The 15296-nt window shown below is 45.8% G+C and overlaps 1 protein-coding gene across 6 annotated transcripts in view; it reads right to left on the bottom strand.

Annotated features, from left to right (window-relative positions):
* Positions 1 to 15296, bottom strand: part of Vps13d (vacuolar protein sorting 13 homolog D) — a 222268-nt gene that overhangs the window by 75088 nt on the left and 131884 nt on the right. For all 6 annotated transcript variants that reach the window (XR_015002163.2, XM_085690301.2, XM_048461274.3 and 3 more), the window contains 5 exons: positions 14633 to 14749; positions 13630 to 13779; positions 8113 to 8262; positions 7192 to 7288; positions 4773 to 4921 (listed from right to left, as the gene is read on the bottom strand). Coding sequence is in view for 5 of the 6 variants with exons in the window: in XM_085690301.2 (XP_085546427.2) it covers positions 4773 to 4921; positions 7192 to 7288; positions 8113 to 8262; positions 13630 to 13779; positions 14633 to 14749 (663 nt within the window). In the remaining variant the exon portion in view is untranslated. The remainder of the gene's footprint in view (positions 1 to 4772; positions 4922 to 7191; positions 7289 to 8112; positions 8263 to 13629; positions 13780 to 14632; positions 14750 to 15296) is intronic.

Here is a 15296-nt window from a genome sequence, read left to right as displayed (position 1 = left end):
CCATCCCATTAAGGCTCCCATCATTTTTGACTCTCTCTCTCTCTCTCTCTCTCTCTCTCTCTCTCTCTCACACACACACACACACACACACACACACGACATGGTGGTTGATACTTGTAATTCCAACACTAGGGAGGCAGAAAAGGCAGGCCCCTAGGACCTGCTGGCCAGCCAGTTTACCCTAGTCAGCAAGGCCTGGGTCACGGAAACTTTATCTCAAAACAGGTACAGTTCTTAAGGAACAACACTTAAGGTTGTCTTCTGGCCTCTACACAGTAGAACATGAACACACAAGCCAAATAAAAATTAATCCCTCGAAAACACCTGTTACTTCGATCAAGGTAAGACTTTCATGAAGAGTTTGTAAAATGAGAAGAGATAAAAGGCCAGCTGCTAGGATCAGACAATTCCAGCAGAACACAAACAAAAACAAATACAAAAACGCCCAAGAGGCAAGAGTAGAGGCAGGAGGGCCAGAAGAGACATGGTACAAACACAGAGTCAAACACCAAACAGCAGAGGACCAGACAGAGACAGAAACAGGGAAAGAACATTGGTCTGGGACCACGGGATGGCACTGGTAATATCAAAAGGAAAAATTTTAGAGACTAAGAAGATCCTTAAGATGCCAGTGTGGGGGCTACACCTCCATTTCTAGCACATGGGAGGCTGAGGCAGGAAGTTCTCCAAGTTCAAAACTAGTCTGGGATTCAGATCTAATTCAAGGCCAAGCCTAACCACCCCTCCTCCCACCCAAACTGAAGATATGCTAAGTGCACACAACCTAAAGTCACAAGACTGGCCATGTTTTTAACAACAGCTACTTATTGGGTAGAAAGCACAGAGGCCAGAGAGAGCCACTCTTTCTTCTCAAAACTCTCTGTCATTCACTCGGCCATGCCTCCAACCAAAGAGTGAGTAGGCACAAAAGGACTGTATCCAAGTTTCCCCCATTTCACTGACGAAGAAACAGACAGTTAGCTCAACTCCTTCATTACCAGCCTCAGGCCAAGCACAGGAACTAACAAGTGGGCACACAGTCTCACCAATGCTGTGAGTGTTACTTTTTTCTCAGAGAAGGGGAAGCACTAAACAAAAGCTTAAGGTAGAAAGCTTAGAAACAAAGCAAGAAGTAAAACTTCCTCATTGAGACCTGACAGTAAAGAAGACGGATACACTGCTGCAGGTCCCTTCAACCTCTACCAAGCTGCCAAGGCCTCACAACAGGTACTGTCCATCCTGGAACCAGGGAAGTACCCAGCCTGGAATGAAACTGTCTTCACCTAGTCATTTACTGCCCCGGGGCCCTTGTTTGCAAAAGCACAGGGCCAGCCTGTTGGTATGATTTACTCTGCCACCTTCAGGCTGATGTGGTCAGTGGAAGTAGCGATTGCTCCCTCGGATGAACTGAGTGACTGGTCACACACAGTAGGATGCGGCACTGACACTTATTTACTCAAGTAGCAGTTTCCTGTTGTAAAATGGATTCTGGAGAAAGCAGCCCTGTGCTCATAAGTTCTTAATAAAATAGAAAACTGCCCACTCCCACCTCCCAGACAAAACGGCTGAAGCCTTCCAGAAACGGGGCACCAAGTTGAAGGAAGAAATACCTGTCCACTAGGCCTCAGATCACAGCTAGGCCCTGGGCCTTGTCCTTTCCTTTCTTAGTTTATCCCACACTAAACAAAACTGTCTGGAATTCATTCTCTAAAGGTTTATTTATGGCACATTGAGACTGTTTATGTGAAGCAGGGTATTTGCCGATTTCCCTTTGGGGACAGTGTTTAAAGCTACGGGGCTACTTCCCTCTCTGGCACTTTCTGAAACACAATTAACAATACTGGATCTTTTTCCTTTTAACAAATCTGGTTTTTATTTAGGGAGGGGAGGGAAAAAGTAAAGGGTCTGAAGTTTCCCAACAAATTATTTCAAGCCTTTGAGAAGACAGTTTTAGGCTTTTTAAATAGTGTCTTTGTTTGAAATCCCCCCTCACCCCCACCCGCTCGCTCTCTGACCATTAAAGTGTGGGTTTTCTTCCAAACTAGATTGCTCAATTAAGGTCCTTCTTTTGTTATACCCCAATGCTCTAAATGGGAAAAGCCTGCTGTAGGCACCGTCTGAAAACTTTTAAAGACCCCCCTGGTATCTTTTGATCTTTAACGGTGTTGGGGGAAACCCCTATATAAAAGCTACCTGATTTTTCAAATGACCACGGCATCACTAACATACAAACTACATACAAAGCATGAAGAGAAAGGAGGAGAAGTCGTGTTTTTGACTCTATGAAATGGAATATTAGCTTCCCTTCTTGTCAGTCATGAATCCAACTAAGATAGCAGATGTAGACAGGTCTGAGTCACCGGGACTGGTGTGTGGGGGGGGGATGCCTTTGAGTCACCAGACAGACACTGTATCTAGCAACAATGTCCCTCAGTGTAAACCTGGAAAGGCCCCCCTCTGAGATTTCTGACAGCCTCACTCCTGCCTGGGAATCCAGAGAATGGAGGCAATTGTTCCTTCAATACTAAGACAGGCTTACCTTTGAGTCAGACCCCTGTGGCTGCTCTTCATAGAGAAGGGCTTCATTTCCTAAGCACACGTTTTTAGTGACTCCATATTCATCAGAAAGAGCATACTGCCCTTTCTAAGAGCTCCTAATAAAGGGCTGTTTATCTGTTAGAAAACTTTGAATAAATGATATTATCTTAGGAGTCCCAAACTCCAGGAAGAACACTCAAGATATGGTAACAATAGTGACTTCCACAAGTCCAGAGCTCAACTCCTAATTCCCAATACCCTGCCTGAAACACAGGTATGCAATGGCATCTGCATAACAGTACTCTGAAAACAGTCCTCTAATAGAATGCCAAGAAGACAGTCAACATGAAGGGCTGAGCTCACCTCAGCAGAGCACACATGGTACCCATAGAGCTGCAGAGCATACATGGCAACAGTACCACAAGACTGCAGAGGCACATAACAACAGTACCCAGGACTACAGAGAACACATGTATCGGTACCACAGGACTGCGGAGGACTCATGGCATCGGTACCACAGGTCTGGGAATCAGGCACTTCTGCTGGAAGCACTCTGAGAGGAATGCTGGGGGTCTGTGTTCTTTAACGAGATGATTTTAAATCAAGAAGTCTTCCACTTGCAGGAAATGCTTAGCATTGGTTTGCTGGGTGAGAGCCAAGTGTTCTGGGGGAACAGACTTTATCAAACAAACCCATTCCAAGGGTCACAAAAGTCAAGTGGATACTTGTGGATATTAGCAAGACAGTAGTTTTCCCATGGTTTTCCCCTCGCTCCTTGGCTAATTATAAGCATCTCCAGCCTCCTGGGAAACACTCTGGGGCAGATTAAGCAGGGCAGTGAGAGGAGAAGGGTACTGTGCCACTATTCCCAGGACGCTGCCCCTGAACTGGGCTGGCCCTCCCCTGCTTGAATTTGCTGAAGGCATCACCCCACCCTGGAATCTTCTAGAATCTGAGGCTGAGCAGACAGATGCCTCATTACCTGCAGGTCTGTCTATTTTAGAAGCTGGGAGTTGGCAGGCTGTGGCACATGAGGCCCACACATGTGTTCTGTCAGGCCCACAAGGTTTTTTGTTGTTATTTTTTTTTTTTTAATGTGAACTGGCTGCCAACATTTAAAAACCAGGAGATTCCGCACAAAAATGCAGATTTCAAGCTTCTCCTCAAAAACCTGAGCATTTGGCAGTGCTGGGCTCACAATCCCCAGCCACAGCGACGGCTACAGTGGGCCGTGTTGCCCCTCCTCATAGATCTGTGCTCTGGGTTGAAGGCCTCTTGCTCTACCAGGCAGAGCCTGCAGTGTAACCTGCATGGGCATCTGAATGACATTTTCAGCTATCTAGATGTTCCTCTGTGGAGACTGCAGCCGTCCTGCATCACCTGAGAGAAGCAGCACAGACCGGTGTGGACACTGATGCACAGTGGAGGGAGGGAGGCTTGCACAACTGTCTTCAAGGGCATCACAAGAAAGAACCAGAAGCAATGGCTGCCAACCTGAGCAGGCAGATTCAGCATCAAAAAAGGAAAAGCATTTTAACAAGTACCTGCCCCTTTCCTGCTCCCAGCATCACCTCGCTACTATATAGGATGAAGAAACAAAACAGTGAACTTCAGCTTCCCCGTCTGCTAAGCAAAGGTACCACTGAGGAGGCGCAGTCTAACAACAGTACAGTGGGGAACCCAGACATGATGTAGACTTGGATTTGAATGTCAGCCCGGTACCTTCCTTCAAATATGCTTTGCCACTAAAAATGAAGGTGACGTTGAGGCTGTAACCGTCAGCTATGGATCAAGATGGTTGGTAGGAGGATTATGTCCTGAAGCTGTACAAGGCCACGGCCCAGCAGGCTGATAGCTAAGTCTCCCTCGAAGACGGCTGACCTTCCATCTGACGGCCATCACAGTAGAAATAGATGCTTAGAAAAGAGCAAGAGAGACCTGGGCAGTGGGTCAAGAGAAAGACGGTCTTGGTCGCAGTTACAACCTGGACCAAGCCCAACGACGAAATTTCTACTGCTCTGAGGTAAGCTTAGAGCTCTACAAAGGGCAGACGAGTGCTAGATGGCTTCATTTTCAGCAACATTATATGCAAGCATCAGGCAAAAAGACTCTTACCCCAGTTAGTGAACACCTGCAAAGGAAAGGCACAAAACGAACGCCAGGGACGCCAATTCCAGACAAAGAAAGTGACAGTCACCACGCACTCCTCCGAGAGCGCACCAGCACGGGCTCACCTTAAGGTCCAGAGGCAGCTTGTTGGAAGTGAACACACTCAGCTTGATCTGGGGGATGCTGATCTTGAGATTCTCGAAGTAGTATCGAGTTGGGGTTCCCCCCTGCTCCACTGTCTTTTCATGAAGGTTTTCATCATATTTTTCCACCTCTGAACCAAAGACAAAAGGGAAAAACAAAACCAAAAGCTGTTGGCATCATGACTCAAACCTGTGTGACCTCACATAAAAACCCACACAAACAGCCACCATCTCACTTTCCTAGTTTTTTGGGGGCCCTGTATTGCATACATTACCAGTTGCCATTTCTATATATAAAAGCAGGATGTATATGGGTTATCCAATGTAAATTGGATTAGGTTAGATTCATCTGTTAACCTATGACTCTGTGCCACCCAGCACACAGGATCTTGGAAAGTCAAAGGTCACAGGTTCATTTGCTGGCCAAAGACTTTCCAGAATTATTGTCATTACTAGTATTTATGATCCAGGCCATATAAATCTAGAGTGCAGAACAACTGAACCAAAGAGGACACTCTCAACAGAAGCAATGCTATGAAGAACACATTCCTGAGAAGATGCTGGGACAGCTACCTCCACAGTAGCATCCTTCCTTCCCAGCAGTGCAAGTCTCGGAAGCAGGATAGTCAAGGCAGAATTTTATTTGTCAGCCCGAGTACGAGGGAGGGACATAGGCTGGAACCGCAAGGTACTCTTTACATGGGAGGATGCAGAGCATCCATTCAGGCAGCAGGGTTCCCTTGGCTTCCTGTGTCTCCAGAGGAAAACCAGAGAGAATGCTCACAGCTACTTAGCACATTCCCAGTCAAAGCTGCCATCACTTCCACTCAAAGCTGAAGGATGTTCCAAACGGCACTTGCCTTCCACACCCAGGAAACAGAACTGGCTACTGAAAGGAATGGAAGGCTGACAAGGTCTTTACAAAAGCCTGAGTCCTCTGTGCAATGCTGTAGGAGCGTTCCAAGAGGAACATACAAGAACACAAGAAAAATGTGACTCAAGAAACCTGAAGTGAATTTTCCTGGGAAGGAACCGGACAGAATGCTGCCTGCTTGCCTGGCTGCTGGGCACTCAGGTGGCTCTGGGGCTCCTAACAAACTGGGTTCAGACCAAAGCTGAAAGCACAGCACTAGACAGACGGGGCCTTGTTCTTCCTCCAAAATGCTTGTCTCTGTCTCTTCTTTACTTTCTTTCTTTTTGAGGCCCAATTACTCAGCACAGTGCCTCATACAAGCTACCTACATGTTGTACCACTGAGTAAAATCCCTAGACTAAATAAATACTCTTAAAGCTTCATTCTATTTATTTGTGGTGCTGAAGATTTAAAGGTGACCTCTAAATCTAGGGTAAAAATACAAAAATATTGTTGTCACATTGTGGGTCTGTATGTACATGTTCCCTCTAGCCAACATGGCAGACAGACAAAGACAAGAAGAAAAGCCTCTTTACCATCATTTCTTCAATTTAAGTTTTAAAAGGTGAAGGCATGGGAGATCGTGAGCTTAAACATGAACTACAGAGACAGACTACCTCAAAACAAATGGCTGGAAAGATGACTTAGCGGTTGAGAGTGCTTGTTGTTTTTCTAGAGGACCTAAGTTCACTTTTCCCAGCAGCCATGTTGGTCAGCTCACAAGTGCCTATGACTCTAGTTTCAGGGGATCTGAGCCCCTCTTCTGGTCTCCACAGGCACCTGCACACACAGGGTAGACACACACACGCTAAGTCTTTTAAAAAGTGTACACCATTGCCGCCTTTCTCAGCTGTAGCCCAAAGGAAGGGCAGGAAAAAGAGCTGTGTTGAGGAGGATAAGGCGACAAGCGCTGAACTCTCCCTCCAGCTCTGCAGGAAAAGTCCTCCTTCTGATAGTGATCTGACCCCTCTCCAAAGACCAGAGGACAGCAACAAGAAACCTTTGTAATGGCATTAAGGCCCAGGGGTGCAGATGTCAAAAGCCAACAAGTAAGGTTAGCCAGTTTTTGTTTTTCAAACTAAACCAAAGCCACTGCCAAAAAGTCATTTCTGAACCTTGGCCCTGAGCTGGTTTCATAAACAAAGTGGCCTGCTAAATGACTGTCATCATTCTGTTATGAGAGAGCAGAGGAACAGAACCTGCAAGTGCAGAGGAGGGTGTACTACTTCCTAGCCAGCTGCTAGACACTCTAGGAAACCCTGACCCCCTCAAGGATCCCACGACTCCCTCGGGGCTACCTAGTTTGCGGACCTAACTCAGACAAGAAGCAGTTTTGGAAGGGAGCTGCAGAACTGCAAACCTGAGCCTGCTAGCTCAGGCTAGGAGGCACAGCCAGTGTGGCTGGCGTCTAGGGACTACCTGTGCATAACAGACTAACACACCATTGTGGACCAATCTCAGGCAAAAGTGTAGAGCTTATAGCTTTACCTGATTCTGCCTGGTCGTAGCCAAAGAAACTCAGTAGCTTGAGCAGCAGTTTCTCCTCGATTTGTACTGTGAACCTCTGGGCCGTGACCATGAGATGCTAGAGAGGAAGAAAGTCTGGTTTTAGGCAAGAGCTAAAGCAGCTTTTCTTTGTGTCAGTAAGCAGACCCAGTGTGGCACGCATAGTGACACCATAGTTCCAGTTACTAAGGCAGGCTGAGGCAAGAGGTTTGCTTGAGCTCAGGAGTTGCAGATCAGCTTGCGTAGCAAAGCAAGATCCTGGCTCAAGGCTTCTTTATCTGTGTGATTTAATGACAAACCACATGTGGCTCACCTCTCTTTGCCTTGTTACAATAAACAGAAGTCTGGTGTTCAGCAGATACTTTGTCACCTTTCTGCTTGGTCCCCAGGGCCTCACCAGTGAGGTAGGCTTGCTCCCATCAGCACTGGTGACAAAGGACCAGAAAGAGGGCTTCCACTTTTGCAGCTTTCTGCTATCACAGCTGGCCTCTGCCTAGCTCAGAGAGAGCTCTTCTTTTTACCTCTCTGCTGAAAGTCCAAGCGTGGCAGTTTACATAGCATAGCAGTTTACATGTTCCAAGGTCAGACCTCTCATAGTGCTTCGGAAGTACCTCCAGACTACTCAGTCCCCAACCACAGTGGCCTACAAGGTACTGCTTCCCTCAGGAATGGAGACCTGGCCTCCGCGGGGTCAGTATGACCCAAGGTTCAGCTCCAAGGGCACTGAAACTACAACTAAGGACAAAGAGTGCCACGAAAAGATGCTCCTAACATTTCCCTGGTGGCTCAGCCCTGAGAGCCACCTTTGTGCACACACTGTGCTGTTGTTTGATCTGTAACCTCGCTGTGAGACAGCAAGTGTGCCTCTACATGCCTTTGCCCCCAGCCTCCCTGCCAGCCCACCTTGTAGATGTTGGTCAGCGCGCTCTTACTGGGGAACTTCACCGCATTGACTTGCACAGCAGGGCCTGTCTCAATGACCTCATTCTCATTACTCAGGGGGGTCACATAGAGCATGAAGGGCTGAGTAGTACCAATGAGTTGGTTGTCCACCTGGAGCAGAAAAGGCCAGCAAAACAAAAACAGGACAAGCTGCTTAGTTGTCACTTGTTCCCTTGGGCTGGTGTCTCATACTACGCAGGCTACACAAAGTCTCCTGGCCAATCTGCCACCTCACAGCAACAGCACACACATTCTCATCCAAGACCAATGGTGATGATGATGGGCAATGTGATACATACCCATAATCCCAGCTCTAGGAAAGGGGAGGCAGGAGAAGTGAGAACTTGAGGCCAACTGCACTATACAGTGAGCCCGTCTCAAAAATAACATGTCCAGAAATATGGCTCAGCAGATAGCTGCTTGCTGACTTGAGTTTAATCTCTAGTATCTAGGTGATGGAAAGAGAGAAACAATTCTCTCAAGTTATGCCCTGACCTACACACACACACACACACACACACACACAGAGTGCCATACACACATATAAATGCACAAAATAAATAAAATTTTGTTGACAATAACATAATATGAATAGAAATAATAAAGGGAATTAATATTTTTTAGGTGGGTGAAGACTAAGATGTTAGCTCAATATAGCTACTGTATAATATATAAATATCTAAAACTTCATATTTGACACAATAAAGAGATAACAATCTATTTGCCAATTAAAAAGAAATTTCAAAATTAAAAAAAAAATTCTTAATGCATCAGGTGAGTAGATCTGTCATATCCAAACCCGGTCACCATATGTATCACAACCTGCAGTGCCTACCACCATCCTGGTCACCACAGCCATGACTCCTGGGTGCAGGCCTCAGCACACTGTCCCTAGCTTATTGGTGGAGAAGTGAAGAACAGTCAGTACTCAAGCTGACCAAGGCCGCACTGATGCACTATTGATGTTTCTCCCTCACTCCAAACTCCTTGAAGACAAGAGAGAGCAGAGACCTTGCTCCTCTGCAAGTTCAAGGCTGAGCTGTCTCTCCAGTCCTCAAAGTCAATGTTTGATTTTACTAATTTTTTTCTACTGTTATCATAGATTCTAGTTCATGGATTTCAATCATTTAGTGTTTTTCCCCCTTGCTGTTTACATTAACTGCATTCCTTCAATTTTTCTTTTTTTAAACCTTGTGTATGTATGTAGGTGTGTAGGGTATGTTTGTGTGGTCATATGTGTGGAGGTCAGGGAATAGCCTGGTGGGGGGTGCCAGTTCATGCCTTATTTTAGACAGGTCTCTTGCTCACCACTTCATGAAACAGGCTGAGTACAGAACTAAATGGCGTGTATGTAGGTTAGGGATACCTCATGGGAGTCTGTTCTCAACAGACCTGACAACAAGCACCTTTATCGACCAAGTCAACTCCCAAGCTTTTTTCTACTTAATTTTATAGTTCTAATCAGGAGTCCAATCCTCAGATTCTGAGCCATGTACAGCCCAGAGCAGCTGCGAATGCAGCATGACATGAAACTGCAGACTTATTAAAACGTTCTGCAATTTCTCTTTTTCCTTTTTGCGGTTTCTTTCTCTGTAACTCAACAGCACAGTTCTCGAATGAGGCTCTGGAGATGACATGGTGTCACAATGTCAGAAGGCTGGAGTCTGTGATTAGGCAGATCAGTGTGCACATGTGTCATGTCCTCCTGATTAATTAATTCTCCTATCATTAGGAAATTACCTTCTTTATCTCTGCTAATCTTCTTTGTTCTGACATTAATCAGTGTGACTCCAATTTCCTTCCTCGAGACTAGTTAAAAGTATAGTGTGCTCCCCCTCCCTTAGGTCCTTTTAACCTATTTGTGTCTTTCTAATGAACAGGTGGGGATGGGGGTTGGCCACAGGGTCTCACTACCAGCACATGCTGACCCAGAACACACAATCCTCCTGCCTCAGCCTCTGTGCTGATTATAGGTCCTACTATTGTATGTTTCTTGTGGGTGGCAACTGGATCTTGCATTTTTATGCAATCTGACTATCTCTGTGTTGATCAAACTGACAATAGATTTGTAACATGAGGGGGCATGCTTATTTGTGTTTCTCTGTCCTGCCCGGCCCCCCAGCTATTTAGTCCCAGAGAAAAATCAAACAGATCTTATAAGTTATAATGCTGATTGGCCCATTAGGTCTGGCTACCTATTAGTTCTTATGACTTATCTTAACTCATTATTCTGATCTATTTTAGCCCTATGGCTCAGTACCTTTTTCAGTGGGGCAGCTCACATCCTGCTGCTTCAGTGATCTGGGCAGGAGTGGGAGGAATCAACTTCCTCCTCCCCAAAATTCTCCTGCTCTCCTTGCATCATTCCGACTTCCTGTCTGGTTTTCCAACCTACACCTCCTGCCTGGCCAATCAGTGTTTATTTAAAACATGATTGACATAATACAGACAATTCTCCCGCACCATAGATTGGCAACATTAAGCTTTTGTCTGCCATCATGCTATGGCTTGCTATTCATCCCACATGTTAACTTCCCTATTTCTGCTTTCTCTTGGTCCACTTTATTGATTACATACAACTATTATTATTTTGGGAGGTTTGCAGTATTTAAGTCAATGTGTTGGTCCACCATTAGATGACATCATCCCACTTCATGTGCTGCGCCGCTGTTTCTTCCCTGCAGCCTTCCCCACTGCTGTTAAATATTCTATACTGACCTGTGCTACAGACAGCACAGCAGTGTTGGCATGCTTAGGAGACTGCCTTGAGAAGCCCAGTTTGACATGTTTTGTCATGTCATCACTTGAGGTTTTCTTCTCTAGTTGGTGTTGATTCAAATCCCATCAGCACCTTTTTCTGTCTGCTGAGTAATGCTCTCTAATACATTTGGAGGCTGTGGTCGGTGATAATAAACCCTTCGTCATTTCTATGTCTAAGAACACCTTCACTTCACCCTTTGAGTTGGTTAGAATGAAAATGATGCCCATAGGTACCTGTATTTGAATGTCAGGTCCCCAGCTCAGGGAAGGATTAGGAGGTGTGACCTTGTTGGAGGAGGTGTGTCATTGAAGATGGGTTTTGTGGTGTTAAAAGCCTACCCAGGCCCAGTCTCACTATCTGCCTGATGCCTGAGGATCAGGATATAAAACCCTCGACTACTTCTCCAATGTCATGTCTGCCTGTATGTCACATGATCCCCACCATGATGGCAATGGACTGACCCTCTGAAACTGAAGCCAGCCCCCAAGCAACTGCTTTCTTCCACGAACGCTGCAGCAGCCGTGCTCTCTTCACTGGCACAGAACACTGGCTGAGACACCATGATTTTTGAAAGATACTTCTTTGGGGAGTAGGTTTCTAGAATGGCAGCTTTTTGCCCCCTTTTCAATACTTCAAGACATTCTTGACCATCATTTCACTTGCATTTTTCCCAACAAGAAATTTTTTGTTATTATCTTTGTCATTTATTCTTTGTTTGTTTTTCAAGACAGGGTTTCTCTGTAGCTTTGGAGCCTGTCCTAGGATTCACTCTCTAGACCAGGCTGGCCTCAAACTGGAAGAGATTTGCCTGCTTCTGCCTCTCAAGTGCTCGGATTAAAGGTGTGCAACACCACCACCCAGCAGTCATCTTATCTTTGTTCCTTTGTATATAGTATGTTTAGCCATGATTCACTTTACTACTGGCTTTGTATAACCTGACTATGATGTCTCATAGTGGCAGGGAGTTGGTTCCAAGATGCCCTGCATGCTAAAACCCATAAATGCTCTATCCGATAAAGCAGTGTGGTATTTGCACATAGCTACACACAGCCTCCTGCATTCTTTACAGTCTCTAAATGGCTTGCAGTGCCTCATACAATGTAAGTGGGATGGAATCAGTTGTTATTCTTTGTTTAGGAAACAATGATATGGAGGAAAACCTGTATAAGTTTAGCACAGATAAGGAGCCCGTGGACATGGAAGGTCACATGTCCCCATCCAGCTTGTGTGTTATATACATCCATTGAAATTTTCATTTCTTAAAGTCAAGTTTTTGTTTTCTGGGTTGCTACTGGATTTTCCGAAGATATTAACCTCCAGTTCCCATAACAGTTTTACTGTGTTCTAGTGACCATGCCAGTGCGGGGTCCACCCTGAAAGCATTCGCGCCCTCAGTGTGCTGCTCTGCTCAGAGACACACATGGCAGCTGTTGACAGGATGTGAGCCTGTCAGCTTTGCCTTGTTGGGTGCTGAACATGTTTGCACTCCAATACATCACGAGGCTTGCTGCGGACATAGTCAACTTCCTAGGATCCATCCAGATTTTCCATTCATGATTTTCAAGACCAGGTCAGTGTAACATTCAATCTGGGGCCAATAGACCATGGAGAGTTGAGACTGTTCTGGAGTTTCCAATGCAGGTCGCACTCTGCTCCCTCAGATCTTCCTGGATGAGAAGTGTCCTCCTACAGCTTGGCACTCTGCGAAATCTCAGCTCTCTCCACACAGGTACACCACTATCTACTGAGCTGTCAGTACCTGTGGATGCTCAGTTGTCTTCTCTATGCTTCTACGCTGCAGGCCTGTTCTAGCCTCCTCTCTCAGCACCACAGCATGGAAAGTTCTCAAGCTAATTCAGTTATAAGGTTCACCTCTCTTCTTTTTCATCTTTCATGGGTTACTGTCCATTGTGGTCTGATTTTCAGTGTCCTGAAGCTGCTGCTATTTTATGTGGAGTTAGGGTTTATCTCGAAGCCAGTCTCAGTCATTCCATCTTGCCTGGAAGTAGATGTCAGACCCTGTTGTTTATCCCTACGATGACCCCCATCTCCTCCAGGAGATGGGAAACTTGAGGCTGGTCACATAGCCTGGCGATGCAAGCCTGACAACCTACGTTCAAGACCTGGAGTCCAGGTAAAGGAGAGAGGAGGGAACTGACTTTGTCCCGACCTATACATACACACACTGTGCAAGCACCTCCCACCCCAATTATTTATTTAGATTAGATTAAATTAGATTATTTATAGGTCAGCTAGAATATCTGGAATTCGTCTATGTCACCAGGCATAATGACCATGCCTTTTGAGGATGGCATTCACGAGGCAGAGGCAGGCATTCTTTGTGAGCTCCAGGCCAGCCTGGACCTATATAGCAAGTTACAGGCCTATATAGTAAGAGTCAATCTCAAAAACAAAAAGAATTTGTGAGGTGCCAGAACGATTCTCATGAAGACCACAAGCTATTTCCTCCAGGGGCTGGAGAGGTGGCACAGTAGTTAAACACGCTTGCTGCTCTTGCAAAGGATCTGGGTGTGCTTCCCAGCACCCATATTGAACGGTTCACAACTGCCTCTAACTTCAGATCTTAGGGGACAGTTTTGTCTTTCCTTGGCACTAGCACTCACGTGTGCATATTCACACATAATTGAAAGAAATTTTAAAAAAATTCCTCCAAAATATTAACAAAACACTTGATCTGAGCACTCTCATCCTGGTACCTGCACGTCCTGTATGCTGAGCTCAAGCATGTGACTAGCTGCCAGCTGGGTGTAGTGGACGTTGATTCCCGTAAGGCTTGCAAAGATCAATTCTTCTGGGACTTTGTTAATCAAAGAGACACCAATTCCACCTTCTAACCGCACAAGCACCTGAAAGGAAATGATAGGAGTGCTCACAGCCAGAGAACGCAGACAGGGCTGGTTTTCAACCCCTAGTGTTTACCTCTAAAGAGCAGAAAAGCACTGAAGAGCCTCACTAGGCACCTGGCTCAGGTGACGTCATCTCCCCAGAAGCCTTCCACTGTAGTATTCCTCAGCCAGGTCAGAACGGCAGAGGGACGTGAGGAGCCCTCACCCAGCACACACAGACGCTGTGCAGTACAGTAGACTGACTGTTTTAGACTTTCTCTCCCGGTTTGGGATATGAACTCCTCACAGGCTATTTTGTACACTTCTACAGCACCCGACATGGTTCTGCACAGGCATTTGATTAAACACCATCAACACGATCAAATAGAAATGCTTCCTCACGCTCTCCTCATCTTGGTTTCAAACTTACCATTCTCCTCCCAAAACGCAAACAAAGAGAAAGGAATAAGGACTTGAGCAAGATGGAGGGAAATCCGGATTCCCTTTCTCTAAATACTATGAAAATCTGGACCATGTAGCTTCCTTTTTGTCATCTTACATGAGCAACATCTGTTATTCTGTGATTCTATGTAAGCTCCAGACATCACTCACGACATAAACACACATGTGGTTAACAGTAAACACATGAAACAGCATCCCACACTCACACTCAGAGTTCACACAATCACAGAGCAAATTTTCTCAGCCAACGGATGACCAAGAAAATTAATCTGCAACCATTTAAAAAACTTACTGCTTGAAAAGGCAAGATGGCTCAGTGGGTGAGGAAGGAGAGATCTGCTCCTACGATCTGCCCACTGACCTCACACACACATGCACATGCACATGGGGCTAAACAAACCAGGAAGCTTACTTCCAGCTCCTGCTGTGTGTCTGGATTCCTCAGTTTCCGCAACTCCTGCTCTGTAACAGGGAGTTCCTCCACTTCATATGATGAGTGCTCACTTTTCCGCTGGCAGAAGTCTGCTATCTGAAATCAAAACAGAACAAGACGAGGGCTCACACTTACATATCAACTATAGGTCAAGAGTCACTCACTATACGCCTAGGAAACCTATGGAAAGCTAATGGCTTCTCAGGTTGCTAGGGAAAGATTTGGGCAATAATTAAGCAGGTACAATTCTGAATCTAGACAACACTCTATTCAGCTAAACACCTTGGGTGCTTCCACAGAGCAAGGGCAGGCCTCACAGAGTGCAGGCAGGCTTTGGTGCACACAGGCAGGACTCTGCAGTGCACCTGCTTTGCCATGAGTATCCCTCTGTAAAGCATTACTACAAATCGTGGTATGGAGAATATGTTGTATCAGAATGCCCACACAGCACTCCGCTGTCTTATTTCCTTCAGCTCCCTATTACTCTGACTGATGACTCTATATTTCCAGCATACATCTTGCTTTAAGTCTCAGAGCAGAAGTCCCAATGGCTTTGGGCATCATCATATAGAATCATGAGGCTACCTTAGCTCAGCAAGTGCCAATATAACTTATTTTCTTCAAGTCTACTCTACATTTGGCT

This window comes from Myodes glareolus, chromosome 6 (genome assembly GCF_982192425.1).
Source record: "Myodes glareolus chromosome 6, mMyoGla1.1, whole genome shotgun sequence".
Lineage (NCBI taxonomy): Eukaryota > Metazoa > Chordata > Mammalia > Rodentia > Cricetidae > Myodes > Myodes glareolus.
Note: the sequence above shows the minus strand (reverse complement) of the source record. Positions and strands in the feature narration are given on the sequence as shown.